A 23,530-nucleotide genomic window follows, 5' to 3' on the forward strand; every position below is an offset into this window, starting at 1 on the left:
GAATTTAATCTCTGTAATAATTCATAAACTTAGAGTTCCTAACTGGGAGAACTTCTTGACTTGGAGTATAAAATGGAAAAGATATGCAGTAACCTAATCCCCCCCCCAAAATCCAACAAGCCTAAGCAATTTTGAACAATCTAGTCCCACCCTGGAATTATTCCCATGTAATTTGAGTTGTCCTGGAAGACAGTCAAAAGCTTCCAAGTTAATCCAGTATTGATCCCAAAGTCAAATGAAAATGCCACCCACATCCACACACACGCACACACACGCACGGTGACATATAGTCAATACATATACAATACACATACACATATACATACAATCTATTATGCAGTCTGGGCTTCCACCTAGTTTTATATGACTCAACAGTGAAGAATAGTTTTTAAATTTTTTAATGACTGGGATAAATTCAAAAGAAAATAGTATTTTTGTGACTTGTAAAAATTAAATGAAATTCAAAGGCTAGGAGTGTAGCTTAGCGGTAGAGTGCTTGCCTAGCATGCACTAAGACCAGGGTTCCATTCCTCAGCACTGTATACAAAGAAAAAGCCAGAAGAGGCACTGTGGCTCAAGTGGTAGAGTGGCCAGCCTTGAGAAAGGCCAAGGACAGTGCCCAGGCCCTGAGTTCATGCCCCAGGTCTGGCCAAAAAAAAAAAAAAAACTTAAATTAAATTCAAATTTCTGTGTCCTTAAATAAGGTTTTGTTAGGACATAGTCAACACTCATTTGTGTAAGGATTGATTAGGTGTGCTTACACTGTACAACAGTAGAGCTGAGGAGTAGCATAGGAGATAGTGTCTGTAAAATCTAAAATGTTCCTTATCTAAACCTTCACACACATCCTGATACAGACCAATCTCATTTATAAATTAGCAACTTAATTTACATTTTAGCAAATTGGATCAAGTGATGAATTAAAAGAAAAATATAGCTAAGTAGGATTTATCCTCAGAATGCCACTGAGTTCTGTGAGAATCTTCTACTGTTACTTGCTACTTAAACAAATTAAAAGAGAACCAAAAAATATAACCATTCTAACAAATTCCACAAGATAAACTGATAAATGTCACAACTCATGATTAAGAAAATTAATTTCTGGGCCAGGAGTTTGGCTTAGTGGTAGAGTGCTTGCCTAGCATGCACGAAGACCCAGGTTCGATTCCTCGGTACCACATACGTAGAAAAAAGCCAGAAATGGTGCTGAGCCTCAAGTGGTAGAGCTCTAGCCTTGAGAAAATCCAAGGATAGTGCTCAGGCCCTGAGCTCAAGCCCAGGACTGGCAAAATAAAGAAAATTAATTTCTTAGTAAGCTATCAAAGTGTTTCAATCAATGTCCATTAGGGGAAAAGAAACTAGAACAGTGGTAAATACTGCAAATTCAGCAAGCTGAACAAAGGAAACCAATTTTGAAGAGGGAAAGGAAGAAATTTATCAAGCAATAAACAGTTCTAGAAATCTACCCAGGTGCTGGTGGCTCACCCCTGTAATCCTAGCTATCCAGGGAGCTGAAATCTAAGGATCTCTATTTGAAGCCAGCCTGGGAAGAAAAATCCATGACACTCTTGTCTTCAATTAGCCAGACTTGTATTGATCTCTCAGCACTGGAGGCTGAAAATCCAAGACTGGATTTTAGATCTTAGATAAGGTCCTTATTAACGATGGTGTCACAATGTGGAAATGGTGAGTGGAAGGTAATTTCATGGTGAAACAGAGATTTAGGGAGATTCGGGAGGGGCCAACCCACTTTTATGGGAATGAACTAGAGTCCTTCAGGATACAATTGACCCTTCCAATGGTCTTGTTACCTCCCACTAGGCCTCAAGTCCTACAGGGTCCACATCCTATCCACATCACCACCCTAGAGACAAGGCTTCCAGCTTATGAACCTCTTAGGGGCACATCCAAGCCATATCCAAATTCCAGAGAAAGACAGATAATCAGCAAGGGACAGGCCCATTACAGAACTAGTTTATAAACACTGGGAATGATATCTATATTTTAATTGTACAACTTTCTATCTACAGCTTAAAAATAATTACAGAGCAGGACTGGGAATGTGGCTTAGTGGTAGAGTGTTTGCCTAGCATGCATGAAGCCCTGAGTTTAATTCCTTAGTACTACATACACAGGAAAGGCTGGAAGTGGCACTGTGACTCAAGTAGTATTGTTTGCCTTAAGCAAAAGAAGCCCAGTGATGGTGCCCAAGCCTTGAGTTCAAGCCTCAGGACTGGCAAAAATAAAAATACAGAACATACAAAACTTGAAAAACATGATAAATTCAAAAGGAACAAAACTGGTAACCAGAGCCCCCCCAAAAGTCCAGATATCTAACTCGTAAGGCAAACTCAAGAAGCAGAGGGATTGACCAACACTACAAACAAATCAGACCCAACAGACATGCAGAATGCACTACCCAACAATCCCAGGGCATGGTGAGGCGTCATAAATCTTCTAAATTAAAATTCTTTTCATGACCAACTTGTGAATGAAGTTCAAAATTAGTAACAGAAGGAGTCTGTGCCCTTGGGTGGGGAACGAGGTCTTACCAACACACCTCAGAGGAAGAGGAAGTGTCGGTGAGAAGCACTTTCAATTTATTACAGAGCGCCTTGATTGCCTCCAGAGCACTAGCACTCGTCCCCACCACTCAGAGGATGTTCTGGCTGCTTCTGACTCTCCCACTTGTCTTCTGCCTTGGTTCAGGTAAATGTCTATGCAAACCCACGTAGTTGCTAAGGGATTCCCTATTTTTGTGTAGCCAACTCAGTCTAAATCAAGTGACTGGCTGGTTCTCTGTCCAGGGACCTGGTAGGGGTAAGAATGGCACCTGGTAAGCTACCACCCTACTTCCATTTTGAATGCTGCTGCCTCCGGTGGTGTGAGGATGACTACTTCAGCTGGATTCCCCTGTGAAGTCCATGTTATCTGGGACATAGGAAATGAGCTTGTGTAAGTCATGACAGTTTAGGGTTCACAACAGGCAGATTGTTGTGTAAGGAGAACTCAGTTTAATTTATTAGCAATTTAGCAATTGTGTTACTGTGCGGCTTTTTCAATAGGTTAATTATCCTTTCTGGGCTTCCTGATGATAATCTAAATAATGAGTCTATGGTGTGGGGATAGAACAAAGAAAGTCTATGGTTCAATTTAGCCCAATTTTCTGGGGCCATTTAAACAAAAGCACCATTTCCAAACTTTCCTGAGAGTTTTCAGGTTTTTCCTCCTTGTAAAAGTATCCTCTATGATTATTCTCAATGTCTTCATGTTGAAATGTCTCTTTCTCCCAGTTGCTATGGTATTTTTCTTGAATCCTCTAGAATAGAATATACACTGTTCCAGTCCCAATTTTACAAATGAGAAAATAAAAACAGTTCATAAGCAACCAGCTTAATGCTAGCAGTTGGAGGGGTGGGGCATACAAAGAGAAACACATTTGACTGTGTCTGAGAAGACAGGGGTTCCATAGCCCCAGCTGGAGAGAAATGGGGGAGGCCTGCCTTTGTGGTCTGTGTTCAGGGCCACTTCACTTAGTTGACACACAGTTTAGATTCACACACACACACACACACACACACACACACACACACACACACACACACAATATGGTACTAGAAAACACTGATGCCAGCTGCCATGATAGAGAAAAACCAGGGGACCTGTTCTAGATTGGTGATGAGGAATAGAATTGCTGGGAAAGCAGTATCTCGTCTGAGATTTAAGGGGCTGTATAGGAGAGGAGGCAGATGAGGCAGGGGGAATTGTACATGTAAAGGTCCAGAAGAGTTTGGAGAGACTGTGGACAGGAAAGACTGCAGTGGCGGAAGTGTGGGACAAATTCAACTTTTCTCCTGAAGAAGCTTAAAGAGAAATTACTCATTTCATGTTCTCAACTAGGAAATGTAGCTAAAAGACAAGCACAAACTTTGTAGAAAAATAATCTCAGTTGCTTTAACTCAAACCCTGGCAAAATGAACAGAACGAAACCAAGTATGGAGGTTCACTCCAGTCCCCCCAGCACGGGATCTGGAATTTGAGGCTAGCCTGAGTAAGAAAATAGGATTCTATTTCAAACAAAAAAGTTTTGTACCTGTCTTGGAGCTTGAACTTAGGCCTGAGTGCTGTCCCAGAGCTTCTTTTGCTCACCACAGTGCCACTTTCAGCTTTTTCTGAGTCATTTACTAGAGACCAGAGTCTCACAGATTTTTCTGCCCTGGTTGGATTTGAACCACTATCTTCAGATCTCAGCCTCCCCAGTAGCTAGGATTACAATCATGAGCCACCAGTGACCCATTCAAAAAGAAAAAAAATTTAATTCAAAAATTTAAGAACGATGAGTTCAAACCCCAACACAAATGGAGGGGAGAGACTAACAGGACAACTAAATCAACCATCCTGAGTTCCTGGAGAAAACCAACCTCATCTCTTTGTCTATTTTGTTCTTTGTAAATGGGAACTTGTCATATTTTAATATGCACATAACCGGGTTGATAATTTTACTAGAATGTCGATTCTGGGTTGAAGGTTAATATGACACCAAAGTCCTTATCCATAGACCATGTTGAGTAGCAAGACCCTTAAGTTCTAGGCATACCAGGACTGGTGATAGGGAAAAATAGAAACTAGTTCTATCTTACAAGAAGAAGCTATGGGTATTCTGAGACCCAGGAGAGAATACTTACTAGAAATGTAAAGTGGTGTCCTCCAGAGATTTTTATTTTAAGTTTATTTTTTATTTACTTATTTTTGTGGTGCTAAAGGCCAAGTAAGTACTTTCCCGCTGAGCTGTACCCTCAGCCGCAGCTCTGAGATTCTGAGTCAGAACTGTACAAGGCTCTACAGCTGAAAGGTTGGAAGCTGATAGCTTCCCTCCCCCGAGCATTGCTGTGTAACCATTCACACCTTCAGATGGGTATTTTTGCTCATCACAAAAAGCGAGCCATTTTACAGGAGGTTATTAGCATGAATAACTTGTGCTCCTCCCCCTCCAGGTCTCCCTAGCCTTCCATGCCTTTCAGTTTTGGGTTTCTCGTTCCAGATCCAGCTTCAGTTGTATCCCTGTCCACACTATTATTAAATTCCCATGAGACAAAATCCTTCTTTTTCCCAGTCCTTAGCCTTGAACTCAGGGCCTGACCATTATCTTGGGCTTTCTCAAGGCTAGAGCTCTACTACTTTCATCATTTTTCCCTCTCCCTACCCCAATTCCTAGCAAACATCAATGTGCTTTCTATCTCCATGGAGTTGCCCATTGCAAGTTATTTCTTATAAATGAAATCATACAATATATGATCTTTTTTATCTGACCAATCAGAATGATAAGACTCTGCTGGTGAGATTGTGATTCAATATCCTCTGATGTTAAAAAAAAGTTTTTATTTTGAGCAAGTAAAATTTAGGTTATATTGTTTTCTTTTTTCATATTTTTATTGTAATTAATAGAAGGGTTACATTATATTCACCAGATAGAAGGTGCATTACTTCACAAACATTGATACCCTTTCTCATGTCTTGGTCCTCATTTCCCTCCCCTGACCCCCAATCCTCATCTTGTTTTCCTTCCTTCCCTATCCAACTTCAAATAACCAAATACGCATATATACAATATATCAGATAACCAGGTGAAATACTGTAACAATATGAGATAACCAAGGGAAGACAGAAGAGATGAGAGATAACATAGTACATTAAGGACAACAATCACTCATTATATGGCTTTTGTTTCTATATCCTGGAGGTCCTTTCATTTAGCATCATTCTATATGGGCTATGTATCTAGGTTTTGTTCTATTAATTTATCTGTTATCTTATGTTGTTGTGCTTTTGGTACCACATCTAAGACTTTGTTGTCATACAAGAGCATTTGTGTTTACCACTATGTTTTTCTGTAAGAGTTTTATGATTTTCACTTTTATATTTAGTTGACTAATAGAGTTTGAGTTAATTTTTGTATACAGTAAAAGGTCAGGGTTCAACTTCATTTCTTCACACATGAATATATAGTTGTGTAGCATCATTTATTGAAGAGAATATTCTTTCTCCAGTGAATGGTATTGGCACTCTTATTTCTGGACTCAATTCAATTCCTTATAAATATACAAATGTCTACCCTATGTCAATACTACACTCTTTTGTATATTATAGTTGTATTCATTTTGAAATTGGGGAACATGAGGCCTCCTTTTTTGGCATTAATATTTTGACTATTTGAAACCATTTACAATTTGGGACCTTTTGAATTTGAGGATTGACTTTTTTTTGCTTTTTGCAAACTACCCCTTCCCCAAATATAAACAGAAGCAACCGCATTCTTAAAGGGTAAATAGGAGTTTGTCACATAGAAAAAGTAAGGAAGAACATTTTAGGCAGAAGGAGCTGTAGATAAAGCAGTAGTTAAAGAATGAGCACATTCTTTTTTTATTTTATTTTATTGTTGGGGTGATATAAAGAGGGGTTACAGTTACATTCATCAGGTAGTGGGTACCTTACTTCTTGAACATTGTTACCCCTTCCTATGTTTTTCTCACACTTTCCCTCCCCTCACCCCCTGCCACCCATCTTGTTTTTCTCTTACCTTCCCATTTTCAAATAGACAAATAAACATATATATAATATACCAAGTACCAAACCCAGATACAGTAACAACATAAGATAAACCTTAAGGGGAAAAGAAGAAAAAAGAAATAGCTTCACATAGTACATTAAGAACAACAATCACAAAGATAAACCTCTTGTTTCCATATCCTGGAGTTCATTGAGCTTAGCCTCATCCTATATGGCCATATGTACCTCTGTTAGGAGAATCCTAAATGTATACTAATTGTTATAAATGAGGGAAGCCATGGAGCCTATGTTTCTTTAGGTCTGGTTCACTTCACTTATGATTTTTTCCAAGTCTTTCTATTTCCTTACAAATGGGGCAACGTCATTCTTTCTGATGGCAGCATAAAATTCCATTGTGTATAAATACCACATCTTCTTGATCCAATCATCTACTGAGGGGCATCTGGGTTGGTTCCATATCTTAGCTACGGTGAATACTGCTGCAATGAGCATAGTTGTGTTGGTAGGTTTAGTATGGCTTTGTTTCTGGATATTTGGGTAGATGCCCAGGAGTGGGATTTCTGGGTTATAGGGGAGCTCTATGTTTAGTCTTTTGAGGAACCTCCATACTGCTTTCCTGAGTGACGGGACAAGTTTACACTCCCATCAACAGTGTAGTAGTGATCCCTTTCTGGCCACATCCTGCCAGCATCTGCTGTTATTAGATTTCTTGATAATGGCCATTCTAACTGGGGTGAGGTAAAATCTCAAAGTTGTTTTGATTTTCATTTCTTTTATGGCCAGAGATATAGAGCATTTCTTCATGTGTCTATTGGACATTTGATTTCCTCTTCAGAGAAATCTTTTTAAGTCTTTAACTCACCTTTTAATGGGATGGTTGTTTCTCGGAGGATTTGTTTTTGGAAGATTTAATTACTTAAACTGTAGGTATATTTTAGATATAAGACCCTTGGCTGTTGTATCAGAAGTGAAGATCTTTTCCCACTCTGTGGGCTTCCTATTTATCTTGCTGATTATGTCCTTTGCCATTCAGAAGCTCTTCAGTTTAATGCAGTACCATTTGTCCAAGCTTTCTTTGATTTGTTGTGTCTCTGGGTCTTTATTAAGAAAGTTTCTACCCATGCCAAGGAGCCCAAGTGTGTCTCCTATTTCTTCCTTTAAATTTTTCAGGGTATCTGCTTTTACTTCAAGGTCTTTGATCCATTTGGAGTTGATTCTGGTGCAGGGAGACAGATAAGGATCCAACTTTAGTTTTTCACATGTGCTTAGCCAGTTCTGCCAGCATCATTTGTTGAAGAGTCTGTCTTTCTTCCAGCCAGTATTCTTGGCTCCTTTTTCAAAGATTAGGTGGCCATAGGTCTATGGGTTGATTTCTGAGTCTTCAGTTCTATTCCATTGGTCCTCAGGCCTGTTCTTGTGCCAGTTCCAAGCTGTTTTTATTACTATAGCTTTGTAGTAGAGCTTGAAGTTTGGTATTAATCTTCCTCCACTGCTGTTCTTTCCACTAAGGATTGTTTTTGCTATTTAGGGTCTTTTATTATTCCATATGAATTTTTGGATTGCTTTCTCTATTTTGTTAAAGTATGACATTGGGATATTGATGGCTGTTGCATTGAATTTGTAGATAGCCTTTGGCAGTATTGCCATTTTTACAATGTTCATTCCAATCCAGGAGCATCCTTAGATCTGTTTAAATTTCCTTTTTCAGGTTTTTAAATTTTTCATTACAGAGGTTCTTTACTTCCTTGGTTAAGCTATTTCCTAAGTATTTTATTTTCTTTGAGGCTATTGCAAAAGGAATTACTTTCCTGATTTCAGCCTCACTATTTTCGTTGTTGGTATAGAGGAAAGCCATTGATTTTTGAGGGTTAATTTTATACCCTGCTACTTTACCATAGTTTTGTATTAGTTCAAGTAGCTTGGGAGTGGAATCCATAGGGTTCTTTACATACAGAACCCACTGGTGATTCAACAACATGTTGTTCAGTCTACATGAGTTACAGGGTTTTCCTTGGTGTAGAGTGATGTTGAGTTCCAGCTTTATACCGTTGTGGTCTGAGAGAATACAGGGGGTAATTTCAGAGCTTGTGAATTTGCACAGATTTGCTTTGTGCTCTAAGATGTGATCTATTTTGGAGAATGTTCCATGTGCTGCTGAATGGAACATGCACTCTGGTGTTACTGGGTGAAATAGTCTGTAGAAGTCTATTAGGTCTAGTTGGTCTGTGAAATTGTTTAGTTTTAAGGTTTCTCTGTTGAGTTTTTGTCATGTTGATCTGTCCAGAGGTAACAATGGTGTGTTAAAGTCACCAACAAATATTGTGTTTGGACCTATGTGTGTTTTTAGTGTAATTAGGTTTGTTTGATAACTTGGGGGCTCCGGAGTTTGGTGTATAAATATGAAGAATGGTTATAACCTCCTGAAAAAGCGATTCCTTAATTAATACAAAATAGCCATATTTGTCTCTTCTCACTAATTTTAATTTGAAATCTATTTTATCATATTTAAGAGTGGTGACTCCAATAGGTTTATTGGGACCATTTGCTTGATAGATTTTGTTCTAACCTTTCACATTTAGTGTATGTTTGTTTGTTTGGTTGGTTGTTTGGTTGGTTGGTTGGTTTTGAGCAAGATGTATCTCTGGAAGACAGCAGAAAGATGGATCTTGTTTTTTAACCCAACCGGTTAGTCTATGTTGTTTAATTGTAGAGTTGAGTCCATTAGCATTGAAGGTTGGGATTGTAAGGTGTTTATTAGTTCCTGCCATTTTATCTTCTTTTTTTTAAACTACTGACTTTGTCTTATCAATTTATTCTATAATTGTGTAGAATTCTGTTTAGTGCCATTTCTCTGTTAATATTGTTTCATGTTGATTATCGATGTGTAGAACATCTTTGAGAATGTTCTGCAATGCTGGTTTGGTCAATATATATTGTTTCGATTTTTCCCTGTTGTAAAAAGTTTTTATCTTTCCCTCAACTATGAATGAGAGCTTAGCTGGGCATACTATCCTTGGTAGTTGTTTGCCTTTAGGGTATGGCATTCTACACCCTTCTTACTTGCGTGGTCTCTGCTGAAAAATCTGTGGTTATTCTGATTAGTTTTCTTTGATAGTAATTGTTTTCTTCCCCCTGGCAGCTATAAGGATCCTTTCTTTGGTCTCTATTGATCTTGTACGGATTATGTGGCAGTAGGATGTCCTGTTCTGATCTGGTCTGTTAAGGGTTCTAAGAGTTTCTTGTATCTGGATGGGTCTGTCCTTTGGATATTTGGGAAGTTCTTCACAATTATTCCATTTAATACATTTCCTATTCCATTGGCTTGCTTCTCTAGGCCCTCAATGAGGACATTCTTAAGAGGTTACTAATAATTGAGCAATCAAGACTTAGTACTTATTATTCAGAATTCTCCTGTAACATCGTCTCTTTTGAAGTGCTTCCTGACTATACCCACTTGTCCCTGTCTAACATTCTCCCTGGATATGTTTCCATACTTCCATCATCTTACTATTCAGTGTGCTAGAAATTGTGCTAAGTTATAGCAATATGGAAAAACAGATCCAATGCCTGCTTTTGACTTTAGAAATGAAAGGGAATAATCTATAACAAAGAGAAAAATGTGCCTAGTACTGATGGTGCAATAGGAGTACAAGGACAATGCAGGGGTGAGGCCCCATCCTAAACCAATGCCTAATCCATCACCACATAAGTGATTAATCATTTACTTGTCAGGTACCTCTACCAGATGCCAAACCCAGATACTGATGCTCAGCATCAAGTCCAAGAACTGGTACTTAAAGTGAATTTAAAAAAAAGTAGTCTGTATGCTATTGTTTCTAATTTCTCACTTGCTGAATCAACATGGAATTGGAAAAAATAGTAAAATAAATGATTTATTAAAGAAGTGGTGGAACATAATGATAATCTCAGCATTGGAGAGGCTAAGATAGGAGGATCATGAGTTTGCGTCCACCCTAGGGCTACACAGTGAATCCGAGAAACATAGGTAGGCTATACTGCAAGACCTGATCTCAAAACAAAACAAACAAACAAAAAACCTAAATAACTGCAACTTTATCAAAACAAGGGAAATAAGCGAAGTGCAAGCAAGAGAGGAACAGTATCTGGCAAGTCTTTGAACCAATAGGTAAGAGGAATTGAGAAAGAACCAAGAAAATAAAGTTATAAATTACAAAGTATGTCAGATGATTAGTACAGAGAAAAATAAATGGGTGAAGATTGGCAGGCAAAAACATGAAGAAGTTTATGAGTGTATTATTTTCTTTTTTCCCCTGAGCGTTTTTGCTCAGGGTAAGCACTCTAGTACTTGGAACCATAGCTCTACTTCCAGTTTTCTGGAGGTTAAATGGAGATGAGTCTCACAGACGTTCCTACGTGGGCTGTCTTTAAACCTTGATCCTCAGATCTCAGCCTCCTGAGTAGCTAGGATTACAAGTGTGAGCCACCAGGACTATCAATTGCTTTATAGACCAACGTGTGAGCCCCAGGACTATCTGGAGGGAGTGGGAATGGCAAGTGCACAAGCCCTGTTCTGTTCAAGGAAAAGCCACATGGGCTGGAGCAAAGGGAACAGAGTGACACATTTAGGAATGAGATGAATGAAAAAAATACCAAGGTCAGATCATTTGGTCTTTATAGGTCATAATAAAGATTTTGTTTTGTTTTGGCTTTGTTGTTTTAATTTTTATACTAAGTACAAAGAGAAAAATACAAAATCTGAAGTATTAGCTCCATGGATTCTCAGATAGTAACTGTCTGTGCAGCCAAACGCAGATGAAGACATGGAACACAGACATCGGCATTCCCAGATTCCTCACCTGAGGCTTTTCATGTTCATACCTCTCCCTCCTTCTCAAAAATGATCATTCTCCCAGGTACTAGTAGCTCACACCTGTAGTCCTAGCTACTCAGAAGGCTGAGATCTGAGGATCGTGGTTCAAAGCCAACCCAGGCCAGGAAAGTCCATGAGATTTGTATCTCCAATTAACCACCAGAAAACTGGAAGTGGCTCTGTGGCTTGAAGTGATAAAGCTCTAGCCTTGAGCTGAAGAGCTCAAGGAGAGTGCCTAGTCCCAGACTTCAAACCTTACAACCAACACAAATTAAAAAAAAAAAAAAAGATAACCATTCTCATGACTTCTATCAGCAAAGATTTATATTGCCTGTTGTGTTTTGTTTTTTTAACTTTAAGTAAGTGAAATTATACCATTGTAATTCTTTTTTGTGTCTGGAGTTTGGGGCTCAAGATTTTGCTTATAATATTTGCTCATTTAATTCTAAAATGGAAGAAGGGTCAAGATCACAAATAACAGTGTGTCAAAATGCTGATGGAACAGATGTGGTACAGATATAGATGTAGATGTAGATGTAGATGTAGGTGGGAATTGAGGATAGCAATGCCTTGTGACTGGAATCCATATGACAGAGAAGGAAAGAAAAAGGAATTATGAGATCCCTAAATGCTGAGTAGATTATCAAAACACCAGGAGACATATGAATACACACACACACACACACACACACACACACACACACACACACACATACAATTTCTTTCCTTTCCTGAGAAATAAAAATCCCAAGGAAATTGATATTGTGGTTATAGTTATTTATTCATTGACAACTCAAACATTTCCACATCCCATCATGTGTCAAACATAGTACAGAGAGCTGCCATGCAAGGATCACTGAAGCATAGATAGATGGCCAAGTAAACGGAGAACTAGAAAATCATACAAGTGCTAAGAACCTGAAAAGATATTAAAGAAGCATCTTCTGCCTGTTTTCTTCTGTAAGATCACAGAAGCACCATCTGGTATATTTTACCTTTTTGGCTCAGACACTGAAGGCACTAAAATGGGTTCATGAGAATGCAGCCATTATAGAACATGAATCTTCTTTCAGATCAGAGAAGATATCTTCTAGTGTCATGAAAAGAGCAACAAGTATTTGGAATCAAAAGTCCTGGGTTCAACTTGTGACTCTTCTATTCTTTAGCTGTGCAACCTTAAGGAAAGTTAGTTCACATCTGTGCCTCGGTTCTTTTAGGATCTATAAATGGAGATAATAATATTCACCCTATCTATCTCAAAGAACTATTGTCATCCCCAAGTAAAATGCATGAGAAGAATTTTGTGGGCAGTAAATCTCAGTTATTAGTCCTTTAAATCACACAAGCCTACTTTTGTGATGCATAGGTAATCAGTAAGTGCCTTCATTTAGCGCAAGTCTTTTGACTGCAGTTTGAGGAATCAATGTCAAAAGTTGGCATAGCTCCTTGGCCCTCACCACCTGATCCCCAAAGAAATCAAGGTTAGGGGATCACAGAGTATGGTCATGATCCCCAAGTGGAAGTGAGCTAGAGACCAAATCGTCTGGACCAACTATTCAATTTAGCCATGGATGCCAAGGCATTTGTGGTTGTCCACTGCAACACTTCTAACCATTTCTCTCTTCATCGCATCTTCTGGGTTTCAATTTCAAAGAGCTTTGCCAGACTGGCAGAGTTCAAGGAACTGGTAAATAGTTATCAAGGACAGTCTTACAGCCTTTTCCTTCTGTTTCCAGGGAATGCAGTGTCACGAAGCAACTCAACCTCTCTGGTGGTAAATGGGGTTCTAGGGGAGTCAGTAACCTTCCCCGTGAAGCTTCCTGCAGAAAAGAATGTGTCGGCTGTCACCTGGCTTTATAATGGAAATGCTGTTGTTACCACAGAAATATCTGAAGAGCTAGGAAGGCCGAAACCTTTGGTGCTAAATCCAAGTTGGGGAAAGCGGCTAGCCCTCACCTACTCCTACTCTTTGCATCTCATCAACTTGACAATGGCAGACGCAGGAAATTATAGCATCCAGATGACCACGACAAACACCATTTTACTGCCTTCTAATTATACTCTGAGGATTTTCAGTGAGTTTCAATGTGAGATTTAATTACGTAGAGGCAAGAAAACAAATTGTATGTTTTAATCGTGTATGATTATAAGTGTTCACTGGCACCTAGTGTAGCCTGGATGGTATTGAGAGTGACCATGAGGTTCCACAGTAAAGCAACTCAATGACATGACACAACCCAATGGTGGCAGGGCTGAGACTAGAACCCAAGTCTCGTGGTTTTCTTACCCAGAATCCAGAAAAATAGTCCCTTGCAATGAGCAATCTAATAGAATTAAAGGAAGTGAACTACTACTGGCACTTTTCACATGCATATCACATGTGCCTGTCATGTAATCCTCACAAGGCTCCATGAGACAGGTATAATCTTTTTTTTTTTTTACTGTGATTTGAACTCAAGGCCAGGCTAGTACTCTACCACTTTTTTGCCAGTCCTGGGGCTTGAAATTGGGAACTCAGGATCTGAGCACTGTCCTTGGGCTTTTTCAAGGCTAGAACTCTTATCACTGGAGCCACAACACCACTTCTGGCTTTTTTCTATGTATGTGGTACTGAGGAATTGAACCCAGGTCTTTGTTCATGTTAGGCAAGCTCTCTAGCACTAGCCAAACTCCCTGCCTGAGATAGGTACAATCTTATGCCTAGGCCCAGCCTCTTTCACAGTCACAGAGATGTCAGATGGCGGCAATTCCCATGTAACTTGTATACACCAGGGTATGTATTGCAAAATGTTCTGTACTAATAAGCCAAAAGAGAGAAAATTCTACTCTGAGCATTGATATCTAACAATAGCTTCCCTCGATGACTCATGTTGGTCATCACTCAAAATTCTGCCTTCCCATCTAGCCAAGAGTAGGAGCCCACACCTGTAATCCTAGCACTTACAGAACTGAGACAGAAAGATGGTACTTGAACAGCCATTCTGGGCTACATGGTGAGACTGTCTAAAGACAAAACCAAAAAGAACTGTCTTCCCAAGATACAAGAATGAAAATTTCCTCAGTATACAATTAAGGAAACTATAACGAAAGAATTTATGAATCTATATCATAAAAAAATCAGAGATGCCATAAAAAGCTTTATGTTAATTACTTAGCAGGAATGTTTCCTAGGAGACCGAAGCATAAAATTGATTGCCTGCTTAAACAACTTTAACTTTTTTGTTTTTGTGCTGGTCCTCTGGCTTGAACTCAGGGCCCAGGTGCTTCTGTGCTCATGGCTAATGCTCTACCTCTTGAGCTACAGCTCCACTTCAGGTTTTGTGGTAGCTTTTTGGTGGAGAAAGAGTCTCGCAGACTTTCCTGCTAGACCATTTTAAAGACCACTGGGATTCTGAAATTCCTTCCTACCAGAGATCATAAGGCCTAGAATCATTTGAAGTCCTTTGATTTAGGAGATTTTTTGAAAGGCACAAATAAATCAGTTGTTAATCTCTAGTATCTCCTGAATATTTGATGAGTGTACCACTTCAGAGTTGTCAAAATCATGTCCTTGAAAGAATATGACACAGATTAGGCAAATATCACAGGAGAAGACAGGATATTTGGAGAAGCTCTGAGCAGGAGATTAAAGATAAAGGGTTGAAACAGCCCCAGGGCTGTTCTCAGCCTAGACAACAGAAATGTATTCTTTTCTAGCTCTGGAGACTGGAAGTCCAAAATCAAGGAATGTTCAGGGCTGTGCTATTTTTGGAGGTCCCAGAAAACCATCTATTCCTGCCTCTTCTATCTTCTAGCTTCCTTCTGGGAGGCCTCAAAAAGACTCGCTGTTCTTCAGCTCTCCCAGCTTCCGCTGGCTATCAGCATTCATTCCTTACTGTTCCTTGACTTATGGCTCTATCATTCCAGTTCCTGTCTCTGTGGTCGCAATTCCTCACCTCTCCTCTATGCTTTCTCCTCTCCTTTTCTCTTGTAAGAACCTTAGTCATTAAATGTAGGGCCCACACAGATAATCCAGAATGACATCTTCATCTTATTGAATTCCTTTTGCAAAGACCATTTTTCCATGATAAGGTATTACAGATTCTTAGAAGTAGGACATTGATGTTTCTTTGTGAGATTATTATTCGAACCACTACCAGCAAGATCACGCTGTCTAATCAATGGTTGAGAAGACAGTACTAGCTAGATCCATAGGAATATGAATATATATATATATGTGTGTGTGTAACTTCACAACTCCTACTCAGGTAATGAAAGTTATTCGGTCACTTCTAATCAGAGAGCTGAAACCATTCCATTCTTTGTTGAATTGCCTTTACTTCATGCTCATGCTTGCAGCCAAGAACAGGTCAAGAACTTTTTCATGTCTTCCTGTTATGACATAGCATGGCATGTCCCCATTAGTCCATAGCTATTGATATCCTTCTAAGCAATATTTCATAGCCCTTGTTCTCAGAAATTTCTGCATTTCATACTCTCCTCAAATGACTGCATATCTTGCATTCTCTGCTCCCTGGATTTGCCTGCTTGCTTTTACCTCAGGACCCTGAACTTAGTCTCCAAATTCTTTACAAATGGTAGAATCCAAGGCCTAAAAGAAACACAAGTAATAACCTGGAGCCAGTTCATATGACCAGCTCCAAAGTCCCAGCTAGATGATGGAAACCTTAGTCTCCTTTCCCATTCCCCCTATTGGTTATTTAGTCTTATATTGATAAGACTTATTTGAGGGGGAGGGAAATGGGTACCAAGACATGTGAAAGGGTATCAATGTATGTGAATTAATGCACCTTCTATCTGGCAAATATCATGTAACCCTTTTACTAATTACAATAAAAAAAGACTTATTTGATCATTTTAGACCTTGCTGATATCAATTAGAATCTTTTACCGAGTAAATAGACCATAGCATACAGCAGAGTTGGAATATAAAAATAGAAGGGTAAAGACTCTTTCACAGGGCTGGGGAAGTGGCTTAGTGGTAGAGTGTTTGCCTCGCATGCATCAAACTCTGGGTTCAATTCCTCAGTATCATATAAACAGAAAAAGGCAGAAGTGGTGCTGTGGCTAAAGTGGTAGAGTGCTAGCCTGGAGCAAAGAGAGGCTCAGGGACAGTGCCCAGGCCCTGAGTTCAAGCCCCAGGATTGGCAAAAATAAAGACTCTTTCACAAGGAACTGGGTCAGGCCATTTGTCCTTAACCTAGATCTTTTCTCTGTCCATAGGACAATTTAGAAATGTAAAAGTTATCAACCATGTTCAACTGTCTGAGAATGAGACCTGTGACATCCACCTGACCTGTGCTGTGGAAAATGCAGATGATACTGTCTCATTCAGATGGCAGGACTCGAGAAACACCTGCCTCAATGGAACAAACTTCACTACCTCCTGGGACCCCAAGAATTCCAGCATACAGAACTATACTTGCATAGCTAAGAACCCAGTCACCAAATTATCTATATCTGTGTCTGCCCAGAGTCTCTGCAAAGGTAACAGTCTACCTCGGATCACTCTGAGAGCCTTGAGCAGCTGCAGCATTGTAGCATGTCCTCCTACTCCAAACGTGATCCCAAGATAGTAGCATTGCGAAGCAGCCAAATGGCTGCTGGGAAGGGTACATGCTTCTCTCCCTCCTCCCTTTCCTAGCTCTCCCCAAGCACTTCTCTAAGAGCAAACGTCTCGGGAAGGCAGGAGTACTTTCTCCCCCTTCTCTTCGAGGCCCCCTTCTTCCCTGCTATCACATGAACTCCCATTCCCCAAAGGCCTGCCAGAGTTCCAGAGCTCTACATACAGACGATCCCACCCAGCCCTTGCAGAGAGCCTAGAAAGACCCAGTGGGGATGTGGACACAAGCACTCTGGGTCCCATTAAATGTAGCTCAAGACATACTGAGTGTTTTCTTTTTCTCTTTTCAGGTGTTTTGACAAAGGAAAATCGATACACTATATGGATTATAATGATATCTGTTATCACCATACTTATAATCAGCTTTGTGTGCATACTTGTTTGGAGGAAATTGAGAGGCAGGTTTTCTTCTGAATTTTCTCTCCAAGGGTGTGGGTATTCAGTCTGAAGTCTCTCAATTGCCAAGGCTCTCTTGTCAAAGACAGGCGAATGGGGTGTGGAAGGGATGCAAACCCTCATTGAGCCTAGTCCACTGGGATGGCCACCCACCTGCTAATATCCTGAAGGAGGTAGCCTATTGGGAAAAGCAAGACTCAGCCTCAGAGTCCATTTGCCCACTTGCTCTGCCTGGACACTGTCCCTGAGCTCTTCAGCTCAAGGTTAGTGCTCTACTACTTGAGCCACAGCTCCACTTCTGGTTTTCTGGCAGTTAATTAGAGACCTTTTGTGCCCAGGCTGGCTCTGAACTATGATCTTCAGATCTCAGCCTCCTGAGTAGCTAGGATTACAGGTGTGAGCCACCGGTGTCCAGCTTGCTCTATCTTTTGAACACATCTGCTGACTCCTATTGGGAGGAAGGTAAGGTAAAAAGGCTTCTTTCACTGCTGTCCTTAGTTTGAATTTCCTGGGTTTTTTTTTCCAATTTCTTTCATTTTTCAACTGAGCAAACTCAGCATCGTGGTAAGCATCAAACTGCCAACTGCCATTCATAACGTAGACAGGAATCGATGTATAAAGTTTAAGCCCAAGGACTGAAAGAGGAGGAAATCAGGATCTCATTGTTTAAACAAACCTTATGGTACAAGGAGAGATGACTGGACCTGAAACACCCCTAGCGTCCCTTACAAGCAAGTGAGGGATATCATGGTTTCTTAGAGCAAGATCAGGGTCACTGCCAGGAATAAATAAGTGCCAGTGAAATGTTTTGTGGCCTGTTCATTGTCACCCAACAAATCCAAAGACAGAGCTTGAATCTCAAAGGCCAAAGCCAGACTGCCTATGACTTTATCATTTCTGTTCAGACACAGCATGGGCAGTGGACAGACACAGTTGAAAAAGAAAATGTGACTCAGGTTGGCTTTGAATCTTACCCTGTGAGCGAGAGATAGGAGACACATTGTTGAGGAGGGAATATGAGGTCTGAGAAGATCTACATTTGAGTTCCTGTTTCAGCAACTGGTATCTCTGTGACTTTATACAAGCCAGTTAAGTATTTCCAGCTCTTCCCTAGGCAATGTCACTCACTCTTCATGTATTGGCAGGAGACACTGAAGTATAAGGGTATATGTATGAGAGCACCTCTCACCCAAGAGAGGAAGTCAGGCATGAACCATGTGACTGGAAAGGTTCTGATTCAATCCAGAATTCCAAAGACTGTCAAAAATGAATGAACCCTGCGGGCAAAGCCTAGAACAACTACTTTGGGAGGAACAGAAAGTGCTCTGAGAAAAAGCAAGGTCCTAGGACCACAGCCAAGTCCTTCTACCACTGATGTCAACTTTTTGTGTTAACAGCACAGTCCTCACAGAACCTAACACACACCTTAGTTTCTCCAGGGAGTACTGTGTATGCGCAGATCACTCATCCAAGACAGGTGAGTCCATTCAGCCGGGTACTCCATCATTGTGGTTGTTGTGGTTGTTAAACAATGATTATCCATGAACTGTCACCTCAATTATCTGACTGAACCAAATGACATTCACCACTGAAGGGAGAAGATAGCACCAGGGACAGCAAAGTTATATGCAAAACCACTCCAGACTCTGCCAGTCTTCCCTAAAAGGACATGTATTCCTACCTTGCTTTCCACTGCTTTCTAACAGTTGGATGCATTTGTAGATCTTGTTCATTTGGTGTCGTTACCAGCTACCTGAAGTACAAATTAGATCATCCTCTTATAGCCTAGAGAATTCAATGAATACTTGCTGAGCCTGTGCTGGTGGCTAATAACTGTCATCCTAGCTTCTCAGAAGGCTGAGATCTGAGGGTCACAGTTTGAAGCCAGCCTGGGCAGGAAAGTCCCTGAGGCACTTGGCTCTGATTAACCAGTAAAAGACCTGAAATGGGGCTGTGGTTCAAATAGTACAGTACCAGCCTTAAGCACAAAAGCAAAGGGACAGTGCCCAGAAGTTCAAGCCTCAGTACCGTACCAACACAATATATACATGCATGCACATATGCATGCATGCGTGCATGCACACATGTATACAAACTTGGTAGAGATCAATGTTGCACTAAGCTAGAGTTTCCAAAGCAAACTATTGCAAGCTCCAAACTCTGGATTTAGGCACATATGGAGAATTCAGAGTAAAGAGCAGAGGGTCAAGAATTTATATGTAACTCCATAATAAGAGAGTCTAATTCAATGAGCAGCCCTCATTTATCCCCTCCTCCTTAGCAACATAATAGGACGGCCATAGCTAAGCATCGAAAATTTCCTGTCATTCCTCTGTCCCCACCCCACACAAAGCACCGGTGGTGGCACATTTCTAAATAACACTATACATCCTGGAAGGCCAGGATGCCTTCCTACTTCCCGATGAAGGCAAACTAAAAAGCAGTCTCCACCAGATCAAAAACACTAGCCTCCAGCCAACTTGTTAGCTGCTTCTTTGGGGCAAGGGAAAAAAAGTACTCTGCAGCATCCCACAGGTCTTTATAATTGTCTAAATACTCCAAAATGTCCAAAATTGTGACGAAGTCTACAGCTGTTACAACTACAGTATATATTCCAGACAGAGCCATTCTCAAAACCAAGGTGCTCCTGGTCTGCCAGTGTCTGGTGACCAGGAAGGCTGCAACACGGTGCCCAGGCCATTAGAAAGACAGGGATGAATACAGCAGGCAAAGCATGCAGCTCCAGTTATTGCTAACAAAAACTCCAGAAAAAAAGACATAATGCAGCGGGTGCTGGTAACTCACACCTGTAATCCCAGCTACTCAGGAGGCTGAGGATCGCAGTTCAAAGCCAGTCCAGACACGAAAGCCCATGCAACTCTTATCTCCAATTAACCACCAGATAACTGGAAATGGCACGGTAGCTCAAGTGGTAGAGTGTTAGCCTTGAGCTGAAATGCTCAGGGACAGCGCCTAGAACCGGATTTCAAATCCCATGATCGACAAAAATGAATGAATACATGATAATAATCCTCTGGCACACAATTTCACACAGCCTTGCTGGGTGGGCTGCTGCTGTTCTGTTATACTCCCTATGCTATACTCCCTAAAAGCTCACAGGTCTGCGCTGTTGGTGCTTGATCATTTAATCCTCTTTATTTTGACAGTACTGGGACTTGAACTCATGGCCTGGGCACAGTCCCTGAGCTTTTCTGCCCAAGGCTAGCTAACACTCTATCACTTTGAGCTGAAACTCGACTTCTGGTTTTCTGATGGTTAATTGGAGATAAGAGTGGCATGGACTTTCTTGCCGAGCCTGGCTTTGAATTGCTGTCCTTAGATCTTAGCCCCTATGCAGCCAGGATTACAGGCGTGAGCCACTAGCACCCAGCTCAGGGCCTTATTTTTGCTAGGCAGATTATTTAAGTCATACCCAGGCCCTTTGATTACTCAACACTGCTGATCCTCTTTGCAAGGACACTCGGGCATATTTTTGTCACACTGTCTTTCCCAAGAATGGGAAATGCATGTATCTCATTGTCTCTGTGTGGTCCAAACAAATATGTTTCTTTGTACAGGAAATGGAAATCCCAACACTCATGAAAAATGATGATTCATTAACAATTTACTCCATCATTAATCATTCCAGGGAGGTAATTGTTATTTTTCATATTCTTTCAATTGTTATTATTCATATTCTTACCCATCTCCTCAGTCCTCTGATTTTTCACAATAAAATAAACATAAAAGGGCCACTTTACAGATGCCCAAATACCCACAGTCTGTTGAAATTCTCAGGACATCACCAAAATAAAGTTATTCTGTATTCAGGGTAAATACGCTGTTTTTGTTCTTGTTCATTTAATCCTGCTATAATCCATCAATATTCCTACTATCTATCTGTGGGGGCTGTCTGGTCTGGTCTGGTCTGGTGGGCTGCTATTCTGGTGTCTATTAACTTTTATCATTTCCTTTTTTATTTCCCTGTAGAGGAAGCCCTTTCATCCCAGGACAACCGGCATTAATGACATCAAGTAAGTTGCTGAAAGACCTCAACAAACTTCAGGAATGACCCTTCTGCTGACACAAAGAAGGAAAGCTTGATTTTGGTTTTCTGCCTGGCAACAGAATCTGAATACCTGGGATTCTTGCTTCCAGTCCATCAGACTTGATCCTGCTTACTTCGGTCATACGCCTAAGGAATGACAACATCTCCGGCTTGCAATCCAAATGATGTTTTTCAATCTAGTCCAGAGCAACACCTATTTCCACAAATACAGCTGTAGATTGTTTTTCCCTTTGAAGCTAAACATGCAGAGTTATAATTGACAGGTTATAATTCAGCAGGTAATCACTTCTCTCCTTTCAGGAAGCAGCAGGCTGTGACTATTTGAAATAGAATAATGTATTTTGATGAGGTATGCAGCCCCTGGAGTTGGGTGGGATGTCATTGACTACCCAGATCTCCTAGGATATGTCCCCTCTCTTGGAAAGTTAGTCTCCACAACTGAAGAAACAAGGAGGGTGGCAATACATCAGCTCCACTGCTCAGACCAGGAATTGAAGTCATCCCTGACTACAGCTTTCGATCAGCTTGAAATCTACTTCCAAAATGTATCTTGAACACATTCACTTTTCTCCAATGACCATCCTATAACAACTTTCGCCTCCTCTATGTGGAATGCTTCACCAGCCTCTGAAGAGTTCTCCTAATTTTGCTCTTGTCCCTTCTCCACAAGACAGGTAGAACACTGTTCTGTTTTATTTTGTTTTTAACATAAATCAGACCCTTCCCTCACCTGCTTATAACCTCACAGGCTTCCCATTGCATTTGGGAAAAATCCACTCACCATGTTCCTAAATGGTCTGGCTTAGACTCAGCTTGTAGCACTCTTCCCCGGTTGCCTCTATTTACCCTTCCTGACCTTTCAGCTTCTCTAGGAGAAGAAAAGGTCCTCTCTGTTACAGTTATTTACATCTTTCTCAAGATCCTTCCTCTGTCTGCTGGGTTCCTCCTATACTTCAGGTCTCGCCTTAAATGTCAGTTTCATGAAGGAATTTCCCAGAAGTGCATTCCCTTTCTTTGTTACTTACACCGTCCATGTCATTTATCGTTCATTATAAGTATTTATTTTTATTTGTTTATGTCTATTTCTCCCATCCAGGGGTGAGGACTCTTTTCTTCTGACAAGGGTGTTGTGGATATTTATAAAATCTTACATGCCTTTAGGCATATGAGACGTGCACTTGTCCTGCCATGTACCAAGTAATTTTGAGGTCATTACACAGCCTGCTGGCCAGATATTCCTCACGCCAGAGGATTATATCATAAGCTCTTCAGAAGGAGAGATGATAACTATTTTGACAGAAACCCTAACATCTATTATTGCACATGTTCTTACTGAGGAAGTGAATAGCCAATGAGATTGTATGAGAATTCTGTAAAACAATTCAATTGGTCCTCATACTGCATACTGCCTGTGTCTTCAACCAACCTTGGACTGAAACTATTTGTGGGGGGAGGGGGATATCATTGCTAACCATGTGCCACGTTTTTCTTGTCATTATTCTCTAAACAATATAGCATGGCAACTGTTTACACTGTATCAAGAGTTGTGAATAATATGTCTTATTTACAGTAGACAGAAGGATCTGCTCGGGTTATACACAAGTATTATGCTATCATAAAGAACTGGTGTGAGGTGGGCGTCAGTGGCTTATGCCTGTAATCCTAGCTACTCTGGAAGCTGAGATCAGAGGATCGTGGTTCAAAACCAGCCCAGGCACTAATGTCTGTGAGACTCTTATCTCCAATTAACCACCAGAAAACTGAAAGTAGTGCTGTGGCTCAAGTGGTAGAGCACTGGCCTTAAGCTGAAGAGCTTAGGGACAAGGCCCAGGCCCAGAGTTCAAGCCCCATGACCGACAAAAAAAAGAACTGGTGTGAAAATTTGGGGGATATCCTAGACCCACTCTCTCAGAGATTCCAAGGCATGGATGTACACATCAGCCCTTACCACAGCACCTGGATATCATCCATGTCACTCCTTCTTGTCTATGTTATGATTTATGTTATTGTTATTATTAAATTT

General features: G+C 40.6%; 1 protein-coding gene across 2 annotated transcripts; it reads left to right on the forward strand.

Moving 5' to 3' along the window:
- The first annotated feature begins 2,637 nt into the window (after nucleotides 1-2,637).
- Slamf6 (SLAM family member 6) lies at nucleotides 2,638-23,517 on the forward strand. Of its 2 annotated transcripts, XM_090340658.1 has the most exons (7): nucleotides 2,638-2,709; nucleotides 13,156-13,494; nucleotides 16,643-16,906; nucleotides 17,333-17,440; nucleotides 18,836-18,915; nucleotides 21,017-21,091; nucleotides 21,429-23,517. In XM_090340658.1, exons 1-7 carry the CDS (start codon nucleotides 2,661-2,663, stop codon nucleotides 21,474-21,476), a joined length of 963 nt encoding a protein of 320 aa, XP_090196784.1. In that variant the 5' UTR covers nucleotides 2,638-2,660; the 3' UTR covers nucleotides 21,477-23,517. The 2 variants fall into 2 exon arrangements, with proteins under 2 accessions (XP_090196784.1, XP_090196785.1); XM_090340659.1 differs by lacking the exon at nucleotides 21,017-21,091.
- The last annotated feature ends 13 nt before the right edge of the window (nucleotides 23,518-23,530 follow it).

This window comes from Megascapheus bottae, chromosome 10, assembly GCF_031878675.1.
Source record: "Megascapheus bottae isolate mThoBot1 chromosome 10, mThoBot2.hap1, whole genome shotgun sequence".
Classification (NCBI taxonomy): Eukaryota; Metazoa; Chordata; class Mammalia; order Rodentia; family Geomyidae; genus Megascapheus; species Megascapheus bottae.